General features: G+C 36.9%; 1 protein-coding gene across 1 annotated transcript in view; it reads right to left on the bottom strand.

Moving 5' to 3' along the window:
- SLC41A2 (solute carrier family 41 member 2) overlaps positions 1–27307 on the bottom strand; it is a 127687-nt gene that overhangs the window by 35596 nt on the left and 64784 nt on the right. Inside the window, 5 exon segments of the mRNA XM_005664183.3 lie at positions 3032–3180; positions 4199–4330; positions 15811–15890; positions 20942–20981; positions 20984–21088. Of these exon segments, the coding sequence (XP_005664240.2) occupies positions 3032–3180; positions 4199–4330; positions 15811–15890; positions 20942–20981; positions 20984–21088 (506 nt within the window).

Genomic DNA, 27307 nt, shown 5'->3' with positions numbered 1-27307 from the left:
ATATCACTAGACCAGAAAATGATCAAAATTCAACATTTGAATTATGGTTTCTATTGAATTTGTTGTGTATTTTGCACATCATAAAGTTAAAAAATCATAAGTCAGACTATCTATATTCCTCCCACTTTATAAGGGAGGGAACTGAGACACAGAGAGATTAACATTTACTCTTTCCTCAACTCTAGTTTCTCCAACTTCATTGGTCAGAATTTAGGTCAGAGGTTTCAAAAAGACATGTAGGTATACTGTAAGTATAGGTTGAAATCTAATATTTGTACAAATTCAGAAAAAGTTCTTCTATCTTTCATTAACCTAAGGGAAATGATGCATATAGCAAATGGCAAAAAAACCATAAATCCATGCATGCGGTGAAGAGCTAGAGTTACAAATAGGAACTTGCTCTAAAAATAGCATATGTATTAATAACTAAAGAATGGTTTCTTAAAGATTGCCCATGGGGTTGAGGAATGCATCTTTTTCATAATACCTACACACATGGAGAACATAAATTATAATAAATGACCCTATCATATACAGCAGTAAAGATAGCCAGTAGTAAAAGCATATTTGAAATAATTTTTGTCCCTACTGAACAGAAGAAAAATATTAGCCCCTAGGTAGAATTAGATGCTTTTTCTTCCAAGCTCTGACAGCAAATTGTGCGTAGATATTCCCAGCATTTATATTACATTACAATATAACACAGTCATTTGTTCATGCAGTAGTCTTCCCTTCAGACCATGTCCTTGAAGACAGGGTCTGAATTTATTCATCTTGGAATTTGAGACCCATTCCTGTATCTCGGAGAATGAATGTTTACTGAATGAATAAATGATCTGATAGGTGACTTTTAAGAAAACCTCAGGTACTGCAAAGCATTCTAGAAAAGTTAAAAATAGCAAATAAGTCAAAAGGGTTTTCATTATTTTATAAGTAGATTCTTGTCTTCCTTATCTGGCATTTAAGGCCTGTCTACACTGGCCCTAATCTGCCTTCTTAACTTTATTTCATCTACTCTTTTAGCTGGATCCTCTGTATGAATCACTTTCTTTTTTGGCATAGGTTTTGTGCTTTTTCATTGCTATGCTTTTACTGGGTACGCTCCAAAAGTTTCACCTTAGGCAGCCTTTTCAATATAAATGAGCATACTTACTTAACACTGTGCTTATATGCTTATCGTAAAGCAATCATAAAAATAGAAAAAAATGACATTTTAAACAAATGAGATAGACATATATAAACATAAGTTTTCATCTTTTCCCTCTGTATACAATGCATTGTTCTGTATTACTCCACTTTAAAAATAACTGATTTATATCAGAAGAGTATAAATCTCATGGAGTATTTGAGAGAATGAGCTGAATCTACATGTACAGCACTTAAAACAATGCTGGTTATACAGGAAACACAGTAAATGTCAGTTAATTTCATCAAATTATTATCATCAATGCAGTTTCTTTCATCAATGCAGTTTCTCTCAACTGGAATAACTCCACATACCTACCCTCCAGCCTCACTCCTACAAAACCCCTTGAAGGTCAAATTCAAATGTTATCTCTTCGAAGAATTATTTGAATGCTTCTCTTAAATTAGGATTTTTCACTTTCAGAGGTATCATATCTATAGAATTTAGCAAGAAGCCATGGCTAAGAAGCCAAAATAAAGCTGGAATAGTTGGGCTAGGTTTATGGAAAATGATGCAAATGAAAAAAGATATGATTATTAACCACAAGAAAAATAAAATACAGAAAAAGGAAATATAGCACACTCTCTGGCTCTATAATAAACAATGTTTAGATAGACCTATGATAGAAACACTGACTACTAATTTAACCAAAATCTGTGATGCAACCATTTGGGAAAGATTACAACATACCCCAAATGCTCAACTTTTATTAACAAAAGTCTAAAGGAGATCAATCATGAACTAGAAATTTAGGCATATCACTTTAAAACTTATAAATACCAGAAGAAATTCAAGAACAATAGGGAAAAAGAGAAGATCTTGCAAGCTTCTACAAAGATAAAAGTATAAGGAGATCAGAAGTGAGAATGGCAGCTGTTGTCCTTTTCTTTTCTTTCTTTTTTTAGGGCCACACCTGCAGCATTTGGAAGTTTCCAGGCTAGGGATCCAATCAGAGCTGCAGCTGCTGGCCTATGCTACAGCCACAGCAATGCCAGATCTGAGCTGCATCTACATTCAGTTTGCGGCAATACTGGATACTTAACCAACTGAGCAAGACTAGGGATCAAACCTGCATCCTCATGGATACTAACTGGGTTCTAAACCCACTGAGTGACAACAGGAACGCCCTCCTGTTGTCCTTTTCAATGGTAATAGGAGAAGTTATAAAACAAGAAAGCGATACCTTCAAAATCCTAAAAACAAACAAACAAACCAGAATTCTATATCCGCCCAACCTATTCATGTAAAAGCATTTCACAACATGCCAAGACTCAAAAATTATTCTCCTAGCCAATACTCCTTCGGAGGAATTTATCTGAAGATGTGTTCACATAAAACAAGAGAACAAAAGAAGGAAAGAGATAGAATCCAGTAAAGAGGAAATTCAAAAGTTCTACTGATCAAATCATTTTAAAAAAATCATATTAAAAGTGGTCCTGAGTTATTAATTTTAAGAAGATCAAATCAATACGAAGACATTCACCTGATTTCCAAAATGTTAAAGTATTTCTTGTGCCTTGAGATTTAGAAAGTCACACTTTTTTGGGGGGTCTTTTTAGGGCCTTGTACACAGCATATGGAAGTTCCCAGGAGTCGAATCAGAGCTGCAGCTGCCAGCCTATGTCACAGCCACAGAAACGAGAGGTCTGAGCTGCATCTGCAACCTATATCACAGATCACAGCAAGCTGGATCCTTAACCCACTGAACGAGGCCAGGGATCAAACCCTCATCCTTGTGGATACTAGTTTGGCTTGTTGCCACTGAGTCACAATGGGAAGGACACAAAGTTATGCTTTTACATCCATCTGAGCATAAAAGAGAGTGCAAGAGTTTTTAACTCTTACCTGTAACACAGCAGCAAATAAGTATACTACTACGAAGATTACAGTTAAAGAAGTGTGACCACTTTTCATCAGATGAATAGTGTAGAGGAAAATTAAATGTCCGGGTATCACTAAGAGCAGTAGAACTTGAGCAGACTTATTATTTACTCCTGTAATATAAGATATAAAAGTTGTTAAAATCATCTTTTGGTCACAGCTGTTAAAATTTGAGTATGACTTCTAGTTACTACACTGCACAGAACACATAAAATTCAACTGCTAGAAATAAATTTTAACTATTTACAATTCACTTAATTTCTAGAAATTCTCCCTATATGTTATATATTAATTAAATGAAAGGTGGTTGATGAAAACTTGCCATGAAGAACATTGGTCAAACTATCATATCTACTATTAAAAAAAGAAGACAAAAGAAGAAATATGACGGTCTTAAAGTACTAAAATGCGGGTTTTTTTCCCACGTCATTTAATTCCTTTTTATGGATTATTTCAATGACTGAAAACCATCTCATGGTCTTTTAATAGGAGACCTTTGGTTTGAAATGTTTTAATTTTTCCTTTAAAGTTATTTCACTGCTATTACAAGACTGGGCATTTCCGATCCTCGTTCAAAAGTTACATTTATTACATTACATTAATTTTCATCAGGAGAAAAAGTTTTCAAGAATTGTGAGGTTTAAAATTGTGGTTTAGTTTCTTGGGTATCCTATGCCTGGGGCATAAACAATGCACTGTTCCTTGTAACTGAGGTTATCCTATCTCATTCCATTTGTTTGGGATCAAATGCCTACATTTCTAAGAGCCAAAAAGATTATTACACAAAAGACAGTATCTCTGTCTCCCTGATTTAGCTAACATTCGCTAACAATGCTTTCTTAACTGTACAAGTTTCCTCTTTCTTGACTCATAAAAACGATACCCCAGAGAAAGAGAAAAGAAAAATTATACAAAGTTCCTCAGCAACTGCAGAACTGACACAAATTTTTTCTATTGTTCCCTGAGATTTAGAGAACCGAATTTGTTCTATTTAAAAATCTACTTAGCTTGCAGAAATGGAAAATTTTGCAACATTCACAAACAAAACATGTTCTCGGCAAATGTTGCTTGTCTATACTCATGAAGAAACAGTCACTCAAATACAGTATGCAAAAATCCAGACGTACCTACCTGGACCAAAAAAAGTTCTAAATGGATAGTAACAACCTTTGGGTTCATCAGGCAGTTCTCCTGGAATGCTGTGTAAATGGAGGTAGGTAGAAATCCTGCTAGCCTGAATGGCCACCAAATTACCACCAATACCTGAAACAGAGAAAAACAAAGCAGTTATCTCCATATTTTAAATAACTCGCATAAATTCAATCAAATATATGCCTCTTTATGTCACATCCTGGACCATTAAACAAAACAAAGAGTTCTTAAAAGTTGATTCATGTAATTTTGAGGTAGATACTCCAAAGGCATCCATTTATTGCTGTGAAAGACTCATTCACTATTTTTTCAAATCTAATTCACTGTTTGGTATAAAAGCAGCATAAGCAATTTTTAAAAATTACTATCAGAACCAAGACATAAAACTAGGTAGCAAGGTGTTTTATGTTTATCATCTTAATGAGAGGAAAAATAAGCTAGATTTATTCAAATAGTCGAGGCTTGTGATAAGACGCTGAAAGAAATACTCAAGAAAGTCATCTTTTAACCTAGATTATCGTCCCATATACTCTGTGGAAGAGGAGCTGATTCCAAGAGGTGAAATGAATTCCAAAGGGTGGTAAGTGTGCCCAAGGTGAGTTAGGAAACCCCTATGCATTCTTCCTTGACAGACTATGAGAGGAAGAGGAAGTAGTCAGAAAAGCGAGTAGGAAGAAAGCAACTGAAAACGTCAAATTCTTAAATGCCGAGTATGGGCTAACATAACCATTTAGAATGCCTGGGAACCTCAGACACCAGAGGAGTCTATCCACTTGCCAGCTATTTCTGCAAGCCTCCCCTGGCTGCTTGTGAGGCGTACTGAGATAGGAGAGAACACTGAGATACCCAACCTTGGCAGCACACAGCAAGAAACCACATCTGTTTCCCAATCCTTCTCTCATATGAAACAAGAGCTGCTTGCATGATGAAGGGCTCACACCAGCCACCTGTTCCTGGGCAAAAATCAATTGCCAATGGAGTAAGTGTAGAAGCAAAGGCTGTCTGCTGCTGAATGAATGAAAGAGAATCATCTTGCTCAAGACCAATCTGGCAGAGTGACTGCCAACAGACAGAGGAGTAGAAAAACACTGAGAAAGCCTCACCTCTATGGCCAAGTGCATTAAGGATTGCCTAAGACTGAGAATAGTACAAGACAATCCCCAACTCCTTCCCATGCCTTGTACCACGTAAAAAGCATCAGCAGCCTAACGAGAGAGGAGGAGCAAGAGCACAGATAGTTAGGCTTTCCATGCTGCTGGCACACAGCACTCCAGGCTAATATTAAGCCAAAGCTTATCAATAAAGAAATCTGGGAGTTCCCATCGTGGCCCAGTGGTAATGAACCTGACCAGGATCCTTGAGGATGCAGGTTCAATCCCTGGCCTCGCTCAATGGGTTAAAGATCTGGCACTGCTGCGAGCTGTGGTGTAGGTTGCAGACATGGCTCGGATCCTGCGTTGCTATGGCTGTGGTGTAGGCTGGCAGCTGTAGCTCTAATTTGACCCCTACCCTGGGAACTTCCACATGCCTTGGCTGCAGCCCTAAAAAAAAAAAAAAAAAAAAGGAAAGGAAAAAAGAAATCTGAAGTCAGTGGGGCACTGACGTTAACTATTAATAACCACAGTGCTCACTTTGGCTGCACATATACTAAAAACTGAAACAATACAGAGGGGATTAGCATGGCCCCTACATAAGGATGACATGCAAATTCGTGAAGCATTCCATATTTAAAGAAAAAATAATAACCACAAAAAACAAACCAAGTTCAACTACTGATGAGACTGACTCAGTATTCCATACTAATGACTTAATAGCAGAAAAGTCTGCCTTTTTAAAGGCATAAATAATTACCTCAATAGCCAATGTTCTTTAATACACAATGGTCAGCATTTGTTAAAACATTTCTGGGACAGTAAAAAGTAATAAAGAAAACAGACTATTGTCAGGAGTAAAGAAGTCAAAAGAACCAGAGCCAGAATGACTCGGGTATTGAAACAATCTGACAAGGACTTTAAAATAACTGTGATGTTAATATGTTAAAGTATCTAATGGAAAAGATGTTACAATATACATTATTAAAAGACGGGACCCTAAATAGGTTAAAAGTAAAGGTATGGAAAAAGATATACCATGTAAACTCTAGTGAAAAGAAAGCTAGAGTGGCTATATCAATATCAGAAAGAAAGAAAAAAAAAAAAGACTGTAACAGGGACTATTACCTAATTCTGGGGTTATATACACCAGTGTTAAAGACAAACACTGAATAATGGTTGTGAAGGTCAATTTGTTACTAAAGCTGTTGCCCAGAATCATATCCCTGCCCTGACACCAAATGGAAACCAATTACTCTTATCCAAATTTTAGGAAGAAGTTGCAAAGAGGGGGTCAAAAACCCAAAAACAAATAAACTAAAATCCCCACAAGAACGAATTAAAACAAACTAGGCCCAAGACAGAGGAAATCCGACTTCCAGTAGACCGTGAATCTCATTATATGCTCATTGTAATATATTAGAATGCTAAATGACACACCCATGTGCCATGACAGTTGGCAATTGTCATGATAACAACCAGAAAAGCTCAAACAAGGACTGAAAGGAATGTTGCATCACTTCTGGGTCCAAACCACATCCCTGTTCTCAGGTAAGTCATGAATATTCCTCCATAGTGGTTCCTCCATAGTGGTACCAATTTACATTCCCACCAACAGTGAAGGAGGGTTCCTTTTTCTCCACACCCCCTCCAGAATTTGTTATTTGTAGACTTACTCATGATGGTCATTCTGACCAGTGTGAGGTGGTATCTCATTGTAGTTTTGATTTGCATTTCTCTACCAATTTGCGATGTTGAGCATTTTTTCATGTGCCTGTTGGCCTCTGCATGTCTTCTTTGGAGAAATGTCTATTCAGGTTTCTGCCCATATTTCAGATCACCAAAAACACATGAGAAGATGTTTAACATCACAAATTATTAGAGAAATGCCAATCAAAACTACTGTGAGGTACCACCTTACACTAGCCAGAATGGCAATCATCAAAGAGTCTACAAATAATAAATGCTGGAGAGGGTGCCAAGAAAAGGGAACCCTGTTATACTTTCAGTGGTAGTATAAATTGGTGCGACCACTATGGAAAACAGTATGGAGAGTTCTCAAAAGACTAAAAACAGAACTACCATTTGATCCAACAATCCCACTCTTGGGAATCTACCCAGAGAAAACCATGACTCAGGAAGTTCCCGTCATGGCGCAGTGGTTAACGAATCCGACTAGGAACCATGAGGTTGCGGTTCGTCCTGCCTTGCTCAGTGGGTTAAGGATCTGGCGTTGCGTGAGCTGTGGTGTAGGTTGCAGACGCGGCTCGGATCCCGCGTTGCTGTGGCTCTGGCGTAGGCAGTGGCTACAGCTCCGATTCGACTCTAGCCTGGAACCTCCATATGCCGCAGGAGCGCCAAAGAAATAGCAAAAAAAAAAAAAAAAAAAAAAAAAAAAAACCATGACTCAAAAAGATACACGTACTCCAATGTTCATTCCAGCCCTATATACAATAGCCAAGACACGGAAACAACCTAAATGTCCATCAACAGAGGAGTGGATAAAGAAGATGGGGTACATATACACAATGGAATATTACTCAGCCACAAAAGAAAAGACATAATAGCATTTGCAGCAACATGGATGGACCTAGAACTTATGATGCTAAGTGAAGTTAGACAGTGAGATACCTACCAAACGTCATGTGTTATCACTTATATGTGAAATCTAAAAAAAGGATCCAATGAACTTCTTTGCAGAACAGATACTGACTCACAGACTTTGAAAAACTTATGGTTTCCAAAGGAGACAGTTTGGGGTGAGGGGGATGGGCTGGAGGTTTGGGATGGACATGCTATAAAATTGGGTTGTGATGATGACTGCACAACTATAAACGTAATAAAATTCATTGGGTTAAAAAAAAGAAAAGAAAAGAAAAGAAGAAGTTTGAAAAAAAGAAATACAAACAAACTAGAAGAAGGAAAATAATGAAAAGAGAAAAAAATTAAGGACATCTATAAAGCTAACTATGGCTTCTTCGAAAAGAAAAAAAGAGTAGGCACAAACAACATGGGGAAAAAATCATAATTCCAGTTACTGCCAATATTTTAAAAATAAGGATATTATGAATAACTTCATGCCAATTTAACCTTGAAAATTTAAATGGGAAAATATCCTAAAATATACAATTTAACAAAATTAATTTAAGAAGAAACAGAAAATTTGAATCATTCTATAATGATTAAAGAAATCAAATCTAAAACTTCAAATCTTCCTCAAAAATTCAGCCCCACATAAGCTGTTTGCTTTGTTGGTTTTTTTCAAGTGAGTCTATCCAATAGTTAAGCAATAAATAAGTAAATAAAAATAATAAGTAATAAAATTCTACACAGAGTTCCCACCGTGGCTCAATGGGATCCATGGCATCTTGGGAGTGCTGAGACGCAGATTCAATTCCTGGCCGGGCACAGGGGGTTAAGGATCCCACATTGCTGCAGCTGCAGCATAGGTTGTAACTGTGGCTCAGATATGACCCCTGGCCCAGGAACTCAATATGCTGGAGAGCAGCCAAAAAGAAAAAATAAAATCCTACACATATTACTTTACAGTATAAAATATAAGTAAGTGTATAACTCACATAATGAGACCAGCAAAACTCTGAGTTCAAAATCCAACAATGGAAATATGAAAAACAAAAATTATAGGCCAAGCTTATGAATAAAAATAAATGTAAAAAGATATTAAACAGTTGGCAAACCAAATCAGAAAAATGTTAAATGCATAATACATCACAACCAAAGTGAATATATCCTAGGAATGTAAGGCTGAATTAATATCTGAAACTAAAATAATACAGTACATTAATAAATACATGAAGAAAAATATGATTATATGAATAAATGCATAAAAATTGATGAAATTCAACATTCTTTATTTATAATTAAAAATTCTTAGCAAACCAGGAATTGAAGGGGACCTCTTTAACCTAATAACCACACATGCACACATGCACAGATGAAATCTGAGATACACAAAGGAGGTAGTACAGATTAATAAAGAGTGCTACAACTTCAGTAAATAATGCCAAGATAATTAGGTAATAATACGCCCCGCAAATACCATGAAATTGGACCCCTACTCTCATGCTTTACACAAAAATCAGTTCCAAGTAGATTAAAGGCATCACATGAAAGGCAAAATAATTAAAATAATTAGTGTAGAAACCTATTAAAGTTTTACCTTCTCATGGAATTAAAACCCCATCATGATCTCATCACGATCACGCATTATATTTTTAAACTAAGCAGAATTCTTACCTTAGAATAGTTTTTTTTAATGTCAAAAATGCTTTCTTGCTATCATGACACACAATACTTCTACTAGGAGCTAGTCTATCAGCATTTCTTTGAAATTACTTAAATTCCTCACAGACTAATTGTACTACTAAAGCTAGTGGAGAGCACCGAAAGATTGTCACATAAATTAACAGCATTAGTAAAAACAGATTTCCAACATCCTAAATAATTACTAAGGGCCTTCTGCATCCATAAGACCTAATTTTTAAGTGCCTTGTTGCTCACATGAGCTCCATTGATAATATAAATGTGGGTAGTATGAACACATTCAGAAGGTTCATCTAAGGACCACTTTAAAATCTAACTTCATGTTTTAAAGTGGATTTTTTTTGGGGGGGGGGCTGCATCTACAGCATGTGGACGTTCCTGGGCCAGGGATCGAACTCACACCACAGCAGCAATCAGAGCCACAGCAGTAACAATGCCAAATCCCTAACCCACTGCACCACAAGGGAACTCTATCCGACTTTACGTGTTATTCAATTTGGAAATATGTTTCCAGCAAATGTTTAGCATTCACACCACGAAATATATTTTAAATTATGACAATAATTCTTTTGGACATTTCCAAGGGAACCTGAAGTGAAAGTTCATTTTGTTAAAAAGTAAAGCCTTATAATCAACAGCACAACAGATCTGGTATCTTCCATATTTTAGCCACCTCCGCACATCTCTGCATTTTCACCTCTCCTCATTTCATGACTCCTTATCAGAACTCACACCCAGGAACTGCTCTTTTAGTTTCAAGAAATGCAAAGGAATGGGAGAAATGCATCTTCCACTGTTTCATATTTTTCACAGGGAACACATGTAATGTCCTCAGAGTGAAGGCCCTTTCATCTAAACAAGGGCAGGCATGCTCACCTCCCAAGTCCCTAATTCATCATCCTCCACTACTTCCTTCCAGTGTACTCGCAGACTTGCAGACAACCTAATGAATGACTTAGAAGGTCGCCAAATTTTCTACTTCCCTTACCCTAGATCACGCATTCTCAGTGGGGACAAAAATTTGTTCTTGGGGGAAGAAAAATTTTTTTTCTCATTTTATGGTACACATAAAATACAGAAATGGGTAAACTGGGCACTTGTGATATTAAAATTTCATGGGTGGACACATTTAGGGGAAAATGTTCTCAATGGCTTCTTCAAAGGATGATAATGAAAAAAAGGTTGAGAAACACTGCCTAGACCAGAACTTCCCAAACCAGGAAGCCTTGAACCAGTTATAGGTGTGACAAGATACTGACCTAAGCACTGCAGGCGCAGGTGAGACCTGAGGCAGCTGATGCCCCCAGGCTGATTGTCTCTGGTTGTAAGTGGCCTCCTTCTTCACCTTAATGTGCCATCCAAATATTACAATTTCCTGTGTGTGCCATGACATGAAACAGATTGGGAAGCTGTCCTGGAGAACTGAATCTATCCACTTTCTTGGGACAACTTGAGGATGTCACTGTAAGTAAGGCCCTTCAGCTTAGCCTCTCCTTTCCTTTTGCGCACTGCAATGAGGGTATCCTTTCTTTCCAAGGGTACTCTGCAGTCATCATTTTGTGGACCTTGCTCCTTCATTATTCGCCATCTATCAAGCACCCTTAATCTTTCCTTTGTTTTACTCCTTTGCTTCCTTGCCAATGAACATGTCTCCATTTCTCCCACCTTGGAAAAAATTCTTCATTTGGACCCCTAGGTATTATCCTAATTCTATTCTTTTCATAGTCAACCACTTTTAGAAATCTAAAAGTGCTACTTCCAAGAGTTTTGTTTTGTACCAAATATTTAATAGATACAGAAATAATATTTATTTATAAAATATATATAAGCGATAGAGAAAGATAAATACTACATGACATCGCTTATATGTAGAATCTAAAATATGACACCAATGAACCTATCTACAAAACAGAAACAGACTCATGGACAGAGATGGGGAAAGATATATAAATATAAATAACCATACTACGAAAACACCCATGTACACATCACCCAGTTTAAGAAAAGGGGTACACACGGTAGAGACTGATTTGCAAATACTGAAAAATCCTTGAATCACTGGGATTAAATCCCACTTGATCATGGTGTACAATCCTTTTAATGTATTGTTGGATTTGGTTTGCTAGTATTTTGTTAAGGATACAGGAATTCCTATGGTGGTGCAGTGGGATCAGCAGCATCTCTGGAGTGCTGGGATGCAGATTCGATCCCCTACCTGGCACAGTGGATTAAGGATCCCGCATTGCCACAGATATGGTCTAGATCACAACTGCAGCTTGGATCTGATCCCTGGCCTGGAAACTCCTTATGCCATGGGGTAGCCAAAAAAAAGAAAAAGTAATAAATAAAATAAAATTTTAAAAGAAAAAAAAAGGATACAGTATTACTCTTACATTTGAAGTATCCTATGTGCCCCTCCCCAACCCCTTACCCTTCCCTTCCCCCTCAATCAGAGTAACTATCCTTAATTGTATTTTTCATTCTCTTACTTTTTTCTAGGTTATTACCATATATATGTGAAAAAACTGAACCCTCAAATGATTTCCAAACCACTGAAGAAATGGTCCCTTCTGAATCATTTCCCCTGGCTACACTAACTTAGCTAATCCTTCTTCTAACCAATTGATCTCTAGCTCAACTCTTTCTTCTTCTGCCAACAAAATATTTACTCTGTGGCTCTCTAACCTCTTTCAATATCTAAGGAACTACTATCTAAATAGTCCCTCCTATCTAAAAAGCTTGTAGAATATACCAAAGAGAAAGAAATTCTGAGAAACCAATTTATCTGGTTATATACCAGAGAAACTATTAAGGAAAGTAATAAAAGTTGCCATAACTGATAATTTTTTATACAAACAGTAGGAACAATTTTCTGTTTTTGCCTTTTTAATGCACTTCACCAGTTCCTAAGTATAGGAAATGTTTTGGTTATGATCAAAGTTGTGTTATTTAACAAGATAACTTCAAATTCGGTAATATATAGTTTACAGCAAAACTAAGCATATTCCTTAACTCGTGCATTTATTCACGCAGCAATTAGCAGAGGTTAAGACACTAGGCACTACCCAGAGAGTCATACAAAAAGAAAGTAATCACACAAAATAATTACGTAGTATAATAAAAATGTTAAAAGTATGCTGTGGAAGCAGAGAAAAGCACAACTAACTCTTCCCAAAGATCTATTTTGCAGAAGAGGTGACATCTTAATTGGGTCTGGATGAATGAACAGAACTTGGTAAGTAAAAGAAGGGGAGTAAGACAGAGGGAACAACAGATACAAAGGAATGGTATAGAGAAATGACATGATCTATTTAAGAAAGCATCAAAAATTCACCAAGATAACTTTAAGAATTGGTGGAGAAATGAGATTAGAGAGGGAGATTTTAAGGCAGATTGGGTTGCCTCAGTATGTTATGCTAAATAATTTGTACTTCATCCTCCAGGAAACTTTTCGTTTTCGGCTGTGCCTGCAGCATGCAGAAAATTCTGGGGGCATCGAACTCACTCCACAGCAGTGACCAGAGCCATAGCAGTGACAGTCTCAGAACCTTAACCTGCTAGACCACCAGGGGGTTCCTTGAGTTATAAGTATTAATATATCAAAAACTACTGGTGCATGAAATATATTTTAGAAGATGTTACCAGTTCTGAGAGATGTTGCTAAGTGTTAAAAGCTATCCTAATCACAGTATCAGCACGGATATACCTAAACTTAAACAAAGTATGTATTTCTGTATCTAAAAAAACAGATAGGGAGTTCCCGTCATGGCACAGTGGTTAACGAATCCGACTAGGAACCATGAGGTTGAGGGTTCAGTCCCTGCCCTTGCTCAGTGGGTTAACGATCCGGCGTTGCCGTGAGCTGTGGTGTAGGTTGCAGACGCGGCTGGATCCAGCGTTGCTGTGGCTCTGGTGTAGGCCGGTGGCTACAGCTCCGATTAGGCCCCTAGCCTGGGAACCTCCATATGCCGCGGGAGCGGCCCAAGAAATAGCAACAACAAAAAACAAAACAAAAAAAAGACAAAAAAAAAAAAAAAAAACAGATAAATTAGTAAAAGTTCACTTTGAGAGAAAAAAGTCACAGGCTTTGAGATCAAGCAGATCTGAGTTTAAATCACCATTTAGTAGATGTGAGACCTCATCTATACCTGAGGATTAAATAATATAACCTGCATAAAAGATCTAAAAGTAAATTGCCACATAATAGGTCCTCACTAAATAGCAAATGATGATGACGACAATGATAAAACAGAGGTCTTTTAAATAGCACATCCCTTAAAACATTTAAAATGAAATTCAATTCTCCAAAGTTCCACATTTTTAAGGAACATGGAGTGAATCTTCTTAATGTTTTTAATAAGTGGAATCTGACACAAGTTTACTGTGATACCTAAGAGGTTTACTTACTGAGACACAAAAAAAGATTCACCACCATGCCATGCCATGCCATGCCATGCATAGACTTCCAAGGAAAGCATTTTAGCAAGTGCTTTGTAAGGTGTTTCTTATGTAACACGAAATAAGAGAGATACTCACTAAAACCTTACGAATAATGGGGTTGTAGTTCAAGTTAAATTTCTCAATGAAATGTTGGGCAATACAGTTCTAACAGCCATATTTGGATAAAAATTAGGATTTCATCAACTAATAGTCCACTGAAGAGACTCCGAACAGGGAGAAAGAAAGTGACAGTCACTCCAGGCAGTGAAAATCTGATCTCTGAGGGTCGCAATAGAAGAATCAAGTCAGGATAAAGTTGTAGGCATCCAACAGCATATAGAGAGCCTTGATAACTAGGCAGAAGAATTCTAACTTGATTTTACTGGCAGGAGGAATCCATTGTTAAGCTCATCATCCCAAGACAAATGTTATAAAAACAGTGTTTAAGGTAGACCAGTGTGTTAGGGACATTCAATTTGCATTTAATAAGGAGTTAGTCAGGAAGGTTACTTTATCACCTGAATGATGGCTGGAGTGAGACATGAGCGGGCGCAGTGGTAAGACATACTTGGTATATAAATGGACAAGTGAATTATGTTAACGTGCAAATAGACAAGGTTTGGTCATTGTCTGTTCCAAGAGGATGAAGGCTGAATCAAATGTTTCCATGATTTTAAGAGCAGGTAATGGGGAGAATGGTGGCATCAGGAAAACTGGGAGAGGCGTTACTAGGGGAGATTTGTTTATGGACATTCTAGAGGCACACAAAAATCAAAATGTTCAGTAAAAATTTTAGATAGAAATTTAGAGTTTGGAGAACTTGCCTTTGTATAACATACTTTCTTGTCCATATATCTATAAAAATAATTTATATTAAATGTGTAGTATATCCTATGATATATTTTTCCCCAGACATATTTTCTAAATTATATTGGCTTAAGTTATATTGAAATACAACTTAATGACAGCCATCCCTAAAGTCAGTAGGACTGGATTAATTATCTTATTAAATGGAATCTATATAAAAATCCCTATGAATTTAAGTATTGTAATTTCCATTTTATAGATAAGAAAAAATATAAGGCAGATTTGAAAGGGATCAGAGAGGAGCGATAGATTTTAATGGACTGAATTGATTCCAGCAATGCTTACACCTAGCTAACTCTAATTTATCCACAAAAACTGACAAGGGAAGCAACAAAATGACACAAGATAGCAGATAAGCCTGCAGTAAATGATAACATAGAACTGAAATATTCTATTTTGCCATACCACAAAAGAGAGTTAGACAGTATCTAGAGATGCTAACAAGCTAATATCTAGAGATAAGATTAAGGAAGAACTCTTATCAAAAGTGTGTTCTGGAGTGGCGCAGTGGAACCATGAGGTTGCTGGTTTGATCTCTGCCTTTGCTCAGTAGGTTAACGATCCGGCGTTGCTGTGAGCTGTGGTGTGGGTTGCAGACGCAGCTCGGATCCTGCGTTGCTGTGGCTTTGGCGTAGGCTGGCAGCTACAGCTCTGATTAGACCCCTGGCCTGGGAACCTCCATATGCCGTGGGAGCGGCCCAAGAAATGGCAAAAAGACAAAAAAAAAAAAGTGTGTTCTGCATACTGAGAACAGGGAATGCAATTTCTACCATGAGCAACAACCTGTGAATGAAAATAAAATGGATGGGATGGGAAGACAGACCTCTTAAAAATCTGAACCCAGAGATACCTGTTCATACCTGAGAATAGAGATAGATATCACCATGAAACCATACGTTTAATTCTTACCATTAATAACTGGTGTGTAAACAACAATCCCAACCAAGTTTGGATCAGATACAGTTGTGTCCAGAATAAGGCCCCCAATGCTGAAAAATACAAAACCATATGATTTAGAGAAGAGGAAAGGCAACGTACTAATTTGAAGTCGTTCTTTACCTACAAACACCCCTACTTTTAAAAGTAAAATATTTAGCGATTTAAAAAATAGAACAAAAAGAAAAAATATTCAAAGTAAAAATCAAGGTCCAAAGCAAAATGTTGAAAGTAAAACATGGCGGAACTGTAGCCCCCACATTGCAGGGCTCTCCTCCTAGTCTCCAAAGTTCATGTTAAAAAGAAAAAAGCATACACTTAAAGTGCATTAAAATGTCTGAAAGCACATATAAGAAATTATTAACAATGTCTACCCCTAGAGACTCATGGTAATTTATTTATTTATTCACTTATTGTCTTTCTAGGGCCACACCTGTGGTATATGGAGGTTCCCAGGCTAGGGATCAGAATCAGAGCTGCAGCTGCTGGCCTATACCACAGCCACAGCAATGCGGGATCTGAGCTGCATCTGCGACCCTACACCACAGCTCATGGCAACACCGGATCCTTAACCCAATGAGTGAGGCCAGGGATGGAACCCACATCCTCGTGGACAGTAGACATTCATTAACCACTGAGCCATGATGGGAACTCCAAGGCTCACGGTCATTTTATATCCTTCTGCACTTTATTAGTTTTTTAAACTACATTCATTTACTACTCTTATAATTTTAAAAAACTTTAAAAAATTTAAGAGTGTCTTTTCATATCTGAAGTAAACAAGCCACTAAAGGGATGACTTTTATCAGGTTAAAACTAAGCCTAGGTACAGTAACTTACAGTGTCTTATCACTGGTAAATTAAAATAATGAGTTGTAGCCATAGAAAAGAGCTGATCTGGAGAACAGAGGTCTGGAAAAATAACATATGGCTATACACTGTCTCAATGGAGCTTGGAGATTTTTGTTCGTTTCTAAGACCATTATCAACTGGTTAACTTCAGATAATGAAGTTGTTTATTTCAGATATGAAAAGTCTATGTAATACAAAACACTTCCAGTCCCAATATTCTGTGGAATCCTGCTGCCTAAATCTTCCAGGAAAATGCAATCCACATTACATAAAAACGAACCTCATGCTGTCACAGAACAGAACTGATGGTCAAAGTATCAGATCAAATTTCTTACCACTGTCTGATAGTTAATATTAGGAAATTACTACATCTTTATTATTTCAACTCTTTAATAAAGCAAAGGAAAGTTTTAATATGACTCAACTGCCAGGAGTTGCCATTTAAAAGGTATATTATAAAGTCCCCAAATAGTCACCTTTATAAATATTTTACCATTTTGACTTAATGTTAATGTGTGTGTGTGTGTGTGATGGGAGTGCCTGTTGTGGCTCAGCGGTCACAAACCTGACTCGTATCTACAAGTTGGTTAAGAGTCCAGCGTTGCCATGAGCTGTGGTGTATGTAGGTGGCAGATGCAGCTCATATCTGGTGTTGCTGTGGCTGTGGCATGGGTTGCCAGCTGCAACTCCAATTCGACCCCTAGCTTGGCCACTTCCATATGCTGTGGGTGCAGCCCTAAAAAAGCACACATAAAAAACCTCCAAGAAAAACATATTTCATAGAATAAACTAGTTATATGTCAAAGAATAAATCATCCTGCTGAAATACATAGATCATGGTGTATATATAACATGAACACTTGCTAAAATACATTTTAAAATATTTTTATTATCCAGGTGATAAAACATAGAAAAATTAGAAAATACAAACAAAAAGAAGAAAATAAAAACCAACCATAGTTAGGTCATTCAAAATGATACTATTCATATACAGACTCCAAGACATTTTTAAACATGTACATTTTTTTTAAAGTCAAATGTAAAAGTTTTCTTCAATTTTATTAAATTTGATTTTTGTCAAAAAATATATGTGCATCATTTTAAAAAAAGCAAAAGTACCACAAAAGCTTATAAAATAGCCCCATCCCCAGAACCTGCTCTCCACTAGCAATCCTTTCTTACTTTTAAACTGTTTCTTTTGGCATTTAATCCTCTATTTCTACACAACATGTTCATACTGCTATTTCTTTTTCTTTTTAATATTTTTTTAGGGCCTTACCTGCAACACATGGAAGTTCCATATGTTGCCAGACTAGGGATTGAACTCGCATCTTCATGGATACTAGTTGGGTTTCTAACCCACTGAGCCGCAGTGGAAACTCCTCATACTGCTATTTCTTGACTTCTAATTTTAGACATTAACCTAATGACTTCCACTATGGCAAGTGAGCATTAGTTTCTCTTACATTTTCCTCCCTGGTTTAGTCCCTTCACAATTCCCTTTTTCCCCTTATCCTGCCAACCTTGTTATAATTTTTGGTGAAAGATTTAGGATTTACTTTATTATAACAATGAAATTGTTATTCACAGCGGAGCCACAATGTATTAGGAGATTTCCTTACTTATACTTTTTTGCTTTTTCTCAATTTTTCTTAACTTTTTAGGTTCTTATTATTAATCCAGCCTGAAAACTGTAACAAAGTTAATGAAAGGCCTCTGAATTCAGTCCAATTTGTCAGGCAACTGATCAGTTCCACTCTGTTTTCCTTAGAGACATTTCTCCTTGAGCCCCTATCTTCCTGCCAGCCTGGACTGTTGCTCTCTAGGTCTGATGCACAGCTGTCATTCTGTACCTTCTATTCATCCCCCCACGGTGAGTCTTTGCCTACATACTGTGGCCAGATCCCAACATATCATGGGACAGGTTGCCTGAGTCTTCTAGGAAAGCTCAATCTACATTATAGAAAAATGATCCACATGCTGTCACAGGATAGGTTTCCTTATTCCTGTGTTGTCTTCTTTCTTGATTATTTCCTCATTTTGAGAGACTGTATCTTCTTTTGGCTTTTATATGGAAGAGTATGGGAAATAAAGTTTTTGAGATCCTGCAGGTCTGAAAAATTCTTGAGTCTACCCTTATGTTCAGTTGATTTGGGGATCATGTTTCATGTTCAAAATAATTTTCCCTGAGAATTCTGAGGTTGAGGTTGAGTGTTGCAATTGGACATCATTCCAACAACCAGTCCTTTATATGCAACTGGACTTTTCTCTCTGGAAGCTTTGGGATTTATGATAATGTGCTTTGATTTGGGTCTCTTCTACTCTCATTCATTGTACAAGGTACTCAGTGGGTGGTCAATCTAGAGCCCATGTTCTTCAATTCTGGGGAATTTTCTTATATTATTTCTATGATGATTTCCTCTCCTCATCATTTGCCTCCAGTTGTCCACATCTTTGCTTTCTGTTCTACTTTTCAGTGTAGTTCCTCAACCCTATCTTCAAAATTTCTCTACTGATTTTTTTTGTTTCTGCAACTTCTGTATTTTTAAGACCCCAAGAGCTCTTCTAATTTTTCACATCCTCCTTATCAGACCATTCTGTTCTTACATTATAGATGCCATAGCTTCTCTAATTTCTCCAAGGACACTGGTGACAGTTTTTTGGAGACTTTACAACTACGTCTGCACTTCTTTTTTTGAGTACTTTCTTTTTCTTTTCTTTTTTTTTTTTTTTTTTTTTTTTTTGGCTCTGTCATATTAATAGCCCTAACGAAATGTCTGGTGATCCTTTACTGTCTGCTCCTCTTTAAGAGACACTGCGAAGCACACTTGGAGTTCTCTGTGCTCATGGGCAGAATTTGTCAACAGGGGGCCTCACTGAAGAGTGGTCGGATAGGGAAGCAGTTCTTTAACTAAAGGGCCCACAGGGTCAGTTTCTGCAGGTTTTTGTTTTGAGCTGATAAATTTCTCCAGAAAGGAATTACCTAATTTTTAACCTGGGGGTATAAGCTAGACTGCCAACATTCTATGAGAAAAGAAAAGAAGTGGGATAGGGTTTTCACTGCTCAGCATGAAGAATTTTCCTTAATCCTTGTTTTTCATACAGTGCTTAAACCACAGCCTCACTGATGCAGGGGATTCTGAATCCAGAGGCTCTCTGACTTAGCCTCTCTAGGGCTTAATTCTTATCTTCTGCTAGAGTGGGAAAGGGCAGCCACCTGGGTGGTCAAGCTAGAAAAGGCTTTTAGGATATAATTGCTTCTCACATTAACTTTCAACCAATCTTTACTTCAGCTTTCAGAAGTTCTTAGTGCCTCTAATTCCTCCACCTTTTTGGGTTTCGGAGACTCAGATCAGCTTGCTCCCTATGGGTGTCCCTTCATCCTACAGGCAGTTAGGTTTTAGCTTTTTTCATTCTGCTAGTTCAGTTAACAATCATCCAACTGATTCCTATCTTACTAATTTTGCTAAATCTCTCACCTGCTGTCTTCTTTGCTCCCAGTCTGTTTTTATGGTTTCATAGCACATTTTTATTCTTTTACTGTCATTTTAATAGTTTCAGTAAGGAAGAAGATAGACATATGTCAATCTACCGTGTTTAATAGGAAATTCATACTCTTTTCTCTCTTCTTTCGCCAAATGTATAATGAACATTTTCTCATATCGTGTGAAATGTTAGTGTTATTGTTGATGGCTGACTAATATTCCATTTTGAGAAAATGCTACAATTTACTTAATCAATACCTGATTGCTAGACATCTAAGGTGTTCACCTTCCCTTTTCTGTTATCAAAAATTCCCCTGTGATGAAGATCCTTACAACGGAATCATTTGCACAAATCCTTAATTATACCTTTAAGTCTGTCAGAATCCTAGAAGTGGAAGTGGTCAAATGGTATGTACATTTCTAAGGTTTTCTGACACTTATCTGAGCAACTTACTCAGATAAGTAACGTCCTTTTCAAGTTAAAACACACACAAAGACCAACACCATTAAATTTTAAACATCAATCTGGTAAGAATTTGGTTGGGGAAACGTTTGAAACTGGTAGCCAAATGAGGTTCTGTACATCTACTGATTTTAATAACTCTCATCACCTATATCCCTGTTACCTGAGATAATAAAGACTTGGCTATATAAAATGACTGTTCTAAGAATTACAAAACAGGCCACTGATTTGGTTTCATACATAGAGATACATGCAGATAGAATAAACTCTGTACACATACGAACACACACATTTTAATACTAACCTACTTATAACCATTGCTGTTATGACAGGCTCCCAGCCGAGTGGAGAACTGTTCTTGTGGCTGGATGTTTGGCAGCTATTATGATCCAGATAGGAGTTAGAGCCAAGAAAAAGACACCAACTAATGGAGAAATGTAGTAGTAGGTCTCTAAAATTCAAAAAGAGACAACATTTCGATCTCTTTTCAAACCATGTAGCAAAAATGTAAATTCTAAAATATTTAAAAACAGATTCATGCTATATATTTTCCACAAATTTCAAACAATTTGACAATTATAGATAAGGTAAAAAATGTTAACTAATGTGACAAAACTAATCCATTAATCCAACAAACATTTATTGAAAGTTATATAACCTAGATGTGAGTAACAATAATAGTAATAACAAGAATAACAACAGCAAAAAAGCTAACATTATGTGGCCCCACCACTTACCAAGTACTGTGCTAAATACTTTATGTTCATTATCTCATTTAATTGTCCTCACAAGTAGGAAGTAGAAACTCATTCCTACCTTATGAAGAAATTGAGGCTTAGGCACTTAGGTGCACAGCTAAGAAATAGCAAGAACTGGGAGAAAACGAAATCTGTCTGACACCAGATTTAGTGCTCTTAACTCCAAACTATAAAGCCTAAGAAAACATTGTTTGAACCCAAAAGGATCTTACAGTACAAGCATTCCATGGAATATTGGCCAATTGATTGAGAATAGATATCCTCCCAATCCTGAACAGTGTTCCAAGCTCCAAAATCAAGCTGAAATACTAGGTTTAATAAAGAGATTTCTTCACTACAGAATTACTCAGAACATTTAATATGCCAAGACAGACTATAGTATGGTCCATTAACCATTCACTCCTCACTTCTCATCTGGATGTTACGACTCACCTTGGACAAGAAATTTAACTTCTTTACACTTTAATTTCCTTATCTATAAAATGGTAAAAACTATAATACCTATCTCATGGGATTAGTGTGAGTCTTAAGAGAATTAATACCTGTAAGTTAACTAGAATAGTGCTCAGGCACGTAGCTAACAATTCCTGAACAATTACTATCATCGTAACATCACTGTCATCATTATTAACATCCTGCTATTTGGCACATACGCAGAAAACCGACTGCCAAGACTTTCCATCACAATTATTCATCCTCTCTTCATTCTTACGATGTGTTCCTATAGATAGAGTTTAGGAAAGCTTAGTGACTTTGGGCTTGGCCACTTATCTTGCTTTGTGGACATGATGATGCATACTGTCTCTGAAGAACATTTGAAATGCACTTCTACAAATGACTAGAAGATTTACATATATATGTAGATAGGTGACAATAAACTGTTTTCAGACACTGATAGCCAATACTTCAAGACTTCCCCGAGGGGAAAGAAATGAGATAAGCCCTACCTCAGCTTTCTGACTAAAGGCGTACTTCAGACCACCAGTCAATTCCAGGAGAATGAATCTAAAAGAGTGGGAATTTACAGGGTAGGATACTGGAGAAGAGGAAATTATCATAGAAAGAGCTGCAAACTGAAAATCAAGCCATGCATGCATAGGGTGAACTCCACAAAGTCAGGCCAAGAATAACTGGCAAGTTATAAACTAAAAATTTCCCAAAGCTTACAAAGGGCTAGAAGTCATTTGAGATCTAACCCCCTAGAGACAACAGCCTCTTTGGACACTGAGAACAGTCAGTGAAGACCAAAGAAGGGTCACTTCTCAGTAGTGGGGCTAGCCCTAGTATAAAGTCGACTTTAGATCTATTATAATAAAGCTTAAAACCAAGACTTGTAAGGCTCCAAATAATCTACAGACAGCTGCGTATAGCAACAAAGTCCAAGAAAACTAAATATAGAACTACCATATGATCCAGCAATCCCAGTCCTGGGCATATATCTGGACAAAACTAAAATTCAAAAAGATACATGGACCCCTAGTTCACAGCAGCTCTATTAACAATAGCTAATACATAGAAGCAACTTAAATAACCATCAACAGATGAATAGATTAAAGATGTGGCACACATATACAGTGGAATACTACTCAGCCATAAAAGAACCAAATAATGCCATCTGCAGCAACATAGATGCAATTAAAGATTCTCATACTAAGTAAAGCAAGTCAGAAAGAGAAAGACAAATACCATATGATATCACTTATGTGTGGAATCTAAAATATGGCACAAATGAACCTACCTACAAAACAGAAACAGACTCACAGACATAGAGAACAGACTTGTGGTTGCCAAGGGGAAGTGGGGAGGGAGTGGGATGGACTGGGAGTTTGGGGTTAGCAGATACAAACCATCGCCTTTAGAATGGATAAGCAATTAGGTCCTACTGTACAGCACAGGGAACTATATCTAGTCCTTTGGGATAAACTATAATGGCAGATAATAAAAGAAAGGGAATGTGTGTGTGTGTGTGTGTGTATACATATATGAATATATATATATATATATATGAATGACTGGGTCAGTTTGCTGTAGAAAGCAGCAGAAACTGGCACAATGTTGTAAATCAAATATACTTTAATTTTTAAAAAAAGTCTAACATTTGTAAGGAAAAAAACAGTAAAGCACTTAACATTACACTCACAGTGTTCATCATCCAACCAAAAATTATTTTTAAGGGTCTGGAATTATATTTAGTTGCATTTACTTAGTTAAACATCCTGAGATATTCTATTTACTTTAGACAGTTCCCGTACCTCAGAAAAGCTTCCTAGTACTTAAGATAATATTTCTAAATCTAACAAGTGTACAAATACACTGAGTCAAGTTTTCATAAATATTCACACAATGTATACAAATTTGGTAAAATTTCTATTTGACAATTATAAGAGTTAATTAATTATAAATACTGAAACAGAATTAGGAGACTGACATGTTACTCTAATGAGCTAGGTAACAAGTATATTCCAACACTAGGTGCTGTTTCTTTAGCATAAAACCATTCGTACCACACATTTGATTCTCAGTATTTTTATAGTGAAACAGTTATAGCATCTAAAAACGTTTTTGGTAATAGCATCTTAGCTTATCAAGGTCTTATTATTGTCAGAGATTTCAGCCAAGACATTCCTGGATTTATCTCAAAAACCCTAATACTTATTTTGTACGGTAGGGACTTCACAACCTAAAGATAGAGTTGATTTCACAGTCCTTGTAGCCTGTGGCTTTAGATTTAAGTTAAGTGTTACTGAACTTTTCTGACATCTCACAAAATGCTTCAACCCTCATTCATACTCTTATCTTTGAATGAATTTTGTATTTCCTCATCGTCTTAAGTATTTAAAGATTCCCTCAACTCTGACTAAAGATGTTTGAATTGGATAGAAACTCGATGTTTTTCCCAATGAGATAGGAACAATTACTACAAATATTAAAATAATATCCAAATTTCATCCTCATTGCTTCATCTGGATTTGCCATCGCATCTTCAAAATAATTAAACTAACATAATTCATTTAAATATTTTCTTCCATTTAAAGGGATATGACTAATGCTACATATAGAGTCATCTTCTCCGTAGTTTTTTAAAAGATGAAAAACCTTTACTGGATGGATTCCCAGTTCTCCTTGCTAACATTCCAATTAGAAAGCATGCCTATCGAAGGCTGCCAAAAATCTCTTTATAGAATCAGACAGAAAACCAAAAGCATTAAAACTCACTAAACATAAATGAAAAGAACTATTCTGCCAGGTCAGATCATCTTAGTATTTCATTGTCAGGTCAAGAGAGGAGCCCATGCCAGACTTTTAATTTACTCTCAACATCACATCTCTGGAAGGACATCTGAAGATGAAAAAACACTAATCTTCCTAACTCCAGAATCACTGCCCTGAATTTTCAAAGAGGGGGAAAAGTTTCTCAGGAAAGAAATGAAAAATAATGAGTAGGCAGTTCCTCAAAAAGTTAGAAGTTATATGATCCAGAAATTTCACTGCTATGTATATACCAAGAGAACTGAAAAAAATATGTTCACACAAAAACGTGTACAAGAATGTTCAAAGCAGCATTACGCATTAGAGCCAAACAGTGGAAGCAAACCAAATGTCCATCTACTGGCAAATGGATAAATAAAATGTGATATATCCATACAATGGAACATTATTCAGCCATATTATTAATCCATAAAAGGAAATATTATTCAGTATTCGTCATGATTCAGTACTGCATCATGCCAAAGCACAGATGAACCTTGAAAACATACTAGCTGAAAGAAACTGGAGAGAAAAGGTCACACAGTGTATGATTCCATTTCTTGAAATGTCTACAACAGGCAAATCCATAGAGAAAGAAAGTAGATTCGTGGCTGCTGGTGCTGGGGGAAAGGTAGAATGCGGAGTGACTGCTAAAGGTTTCTTTTTAGGGTGATGAAAATGTTCTGGAACGAGATAATAGGTGGCACACTCTCATAAATATGCCAAGAACTACAGAATTGTACACTTTTAAAAGGTGAATTGCATGGCAAGTGATTTATATCTCAACTTTAAAAATTCTAACAACAACAACAAAAGAATGGGAATTGTAGTCCTTAAAAATGTTAAAGACAAAGACACAGATGTATACATACATACAGATGGACAGAAGAAAGGATGAAGTAAATGGGGTAAAATTATAACATTTGGTGAATATGGGTAAGGGTATATAGGGTTTTTTGGTACCTTTATTTCTGTAGATTTTTTTTTTTTTTTTTTTTTTTTTTTGCCATTTCTTGGGCCGCTGGGAGGTTCCCGGGCTAGGGGGTTGGCTTGGAGCTGTAGCCGCCGGCCTACACCACAGCCATAGCAACTCAGGATCTGAGCCGCATATGCGACCTACACCACAGCTCACGGCAATGCCAGATCCTTAACCCACTGAGCAAGGCCAGGGATCGAACCTGCAACCCCATGGTTCCTAGTCAGATTCGTTAACCACTGCGCCACGACAGGAACTCCTATTTCTGTAAATATTTTATATGTTTAAAATTATCTCCAAATAAAAAAAAATTAACATGAAAGAAAAGGGCAAAAATCATGATAAAATTAAAATATTTAAGATGATTTATTGCAAATGTCTTCAATTTCCTGCCAAATCTAAAATGCCCATCCCTAGCAAATTAAATACGTTTGATTGTATAGGACCCTCTTACCTTTTCCCTGGCCAAATTCTAATCCGATGGTTACAGGGAAATTGCAATTAGACAAAAAGGGAAGGTGGTTAAACATTCCTCCTTTTAGGCTCTATTAGTGTTTTATAGATGTCGTAAGATTAAAGAATTACTTTTAGAAAACCACTAATGACACAATAAGCAAGAGAAGATGGTTAATTAAAAGCCAACCACGACAGAACATTGACAGAACTATACTTTTAAAAAAATCCAACCATGAACTTGTGCATTAAAAGTGCCTTCCTTCTAAATCAAATGTGTTTAAATGATAGTCAGAATAATACATTAATTTCTGGATATATCAGAATGGACATTGTGGTGGGGCTGAATAATGGTTCTCAAAAACATCCATATCCTAATCTCCAGAAACAGTGAATGTTACCTTCTTGGTAAAAGCAGCATTGCAGATATGATTAAGTAAGGATTTTGAAACAGGGAGAGTACCCTGGGTTACCTGAGTGAGCCCTAAAGTAATCACAGTTACACTATAAGCAAGAAATAGAGAGGAATTTAACTACAGGAGATAAAGCAATGTGACCACAGAAGCAGAGATCAGTAATGTGGCTGCAGGCTAAGGAATGCTGGTGGCTACCTGAAGATGGAACATTTCCCCTGAAACCTCCAGAAGGATCAAGCTCTGCTGACAACCTTGATTTTAGCGCTGAACAACCAACTCATTTTGGACTTTGGCCTCTAGAACTATATGAAAATTAATTTCTGTTCTTCTAAGCCATAAAGTTGTATCAATCTGTTATAGCAGCAATGCAAATAAATATGGGACTACAGATAAAATTGTGGAATTCTGGAGTTCCCATTGTGGTGCAGTGGAAACTAATCCAACTAGGAACCATGAGGATGCAGGTTCGATCCCGGGCCTTGCTCAGTGGGTTAAGATCCACCGTTGCTGTGAGCTGTGGCGTAGGTCACAGATGTGGCTCAGACCTGGCATTGCTGTGGCTGTGGTGTAGGCCGGCAGCAACAGCTCTGATTAGACCCCTAGCCTGGGAACCTCCATATGCCACAAGTGCGGCCCTAAAAAACACAAAACACACACACACACACACACACAAATTGTGGAATTTTAAGCCTAATAAATGTCTGTGTAGATTAGTACTGATTCAATGCTATAGATAAACTACAGAAAAGTAAGGGTTAACACAACCAAGGTGGGTCAAATTGCCATGATTCCACTTAACTGCCAAACATAATTGCCAT

The sequence above is a fragment of the Sus scrofa genome, chromosome 5 (genome assembly GCF_000003025.6).
Source record: "Sus scrofa isolate TJ Tabasco breed Duroc chromosome 5, Sscrofa11.1, whole genome shotgun sequence".
NCBI classification, from domain to species: Eukaryota; Metazoa; Chordata; class Mammalia; order Artiodactyla; family Suidae; genus Sus; species Sus scrofa.
Note: the sequence above shows the minus strand (reverse complement) of the source record. Positions and strands in the feature narration are given on the sequence as shown.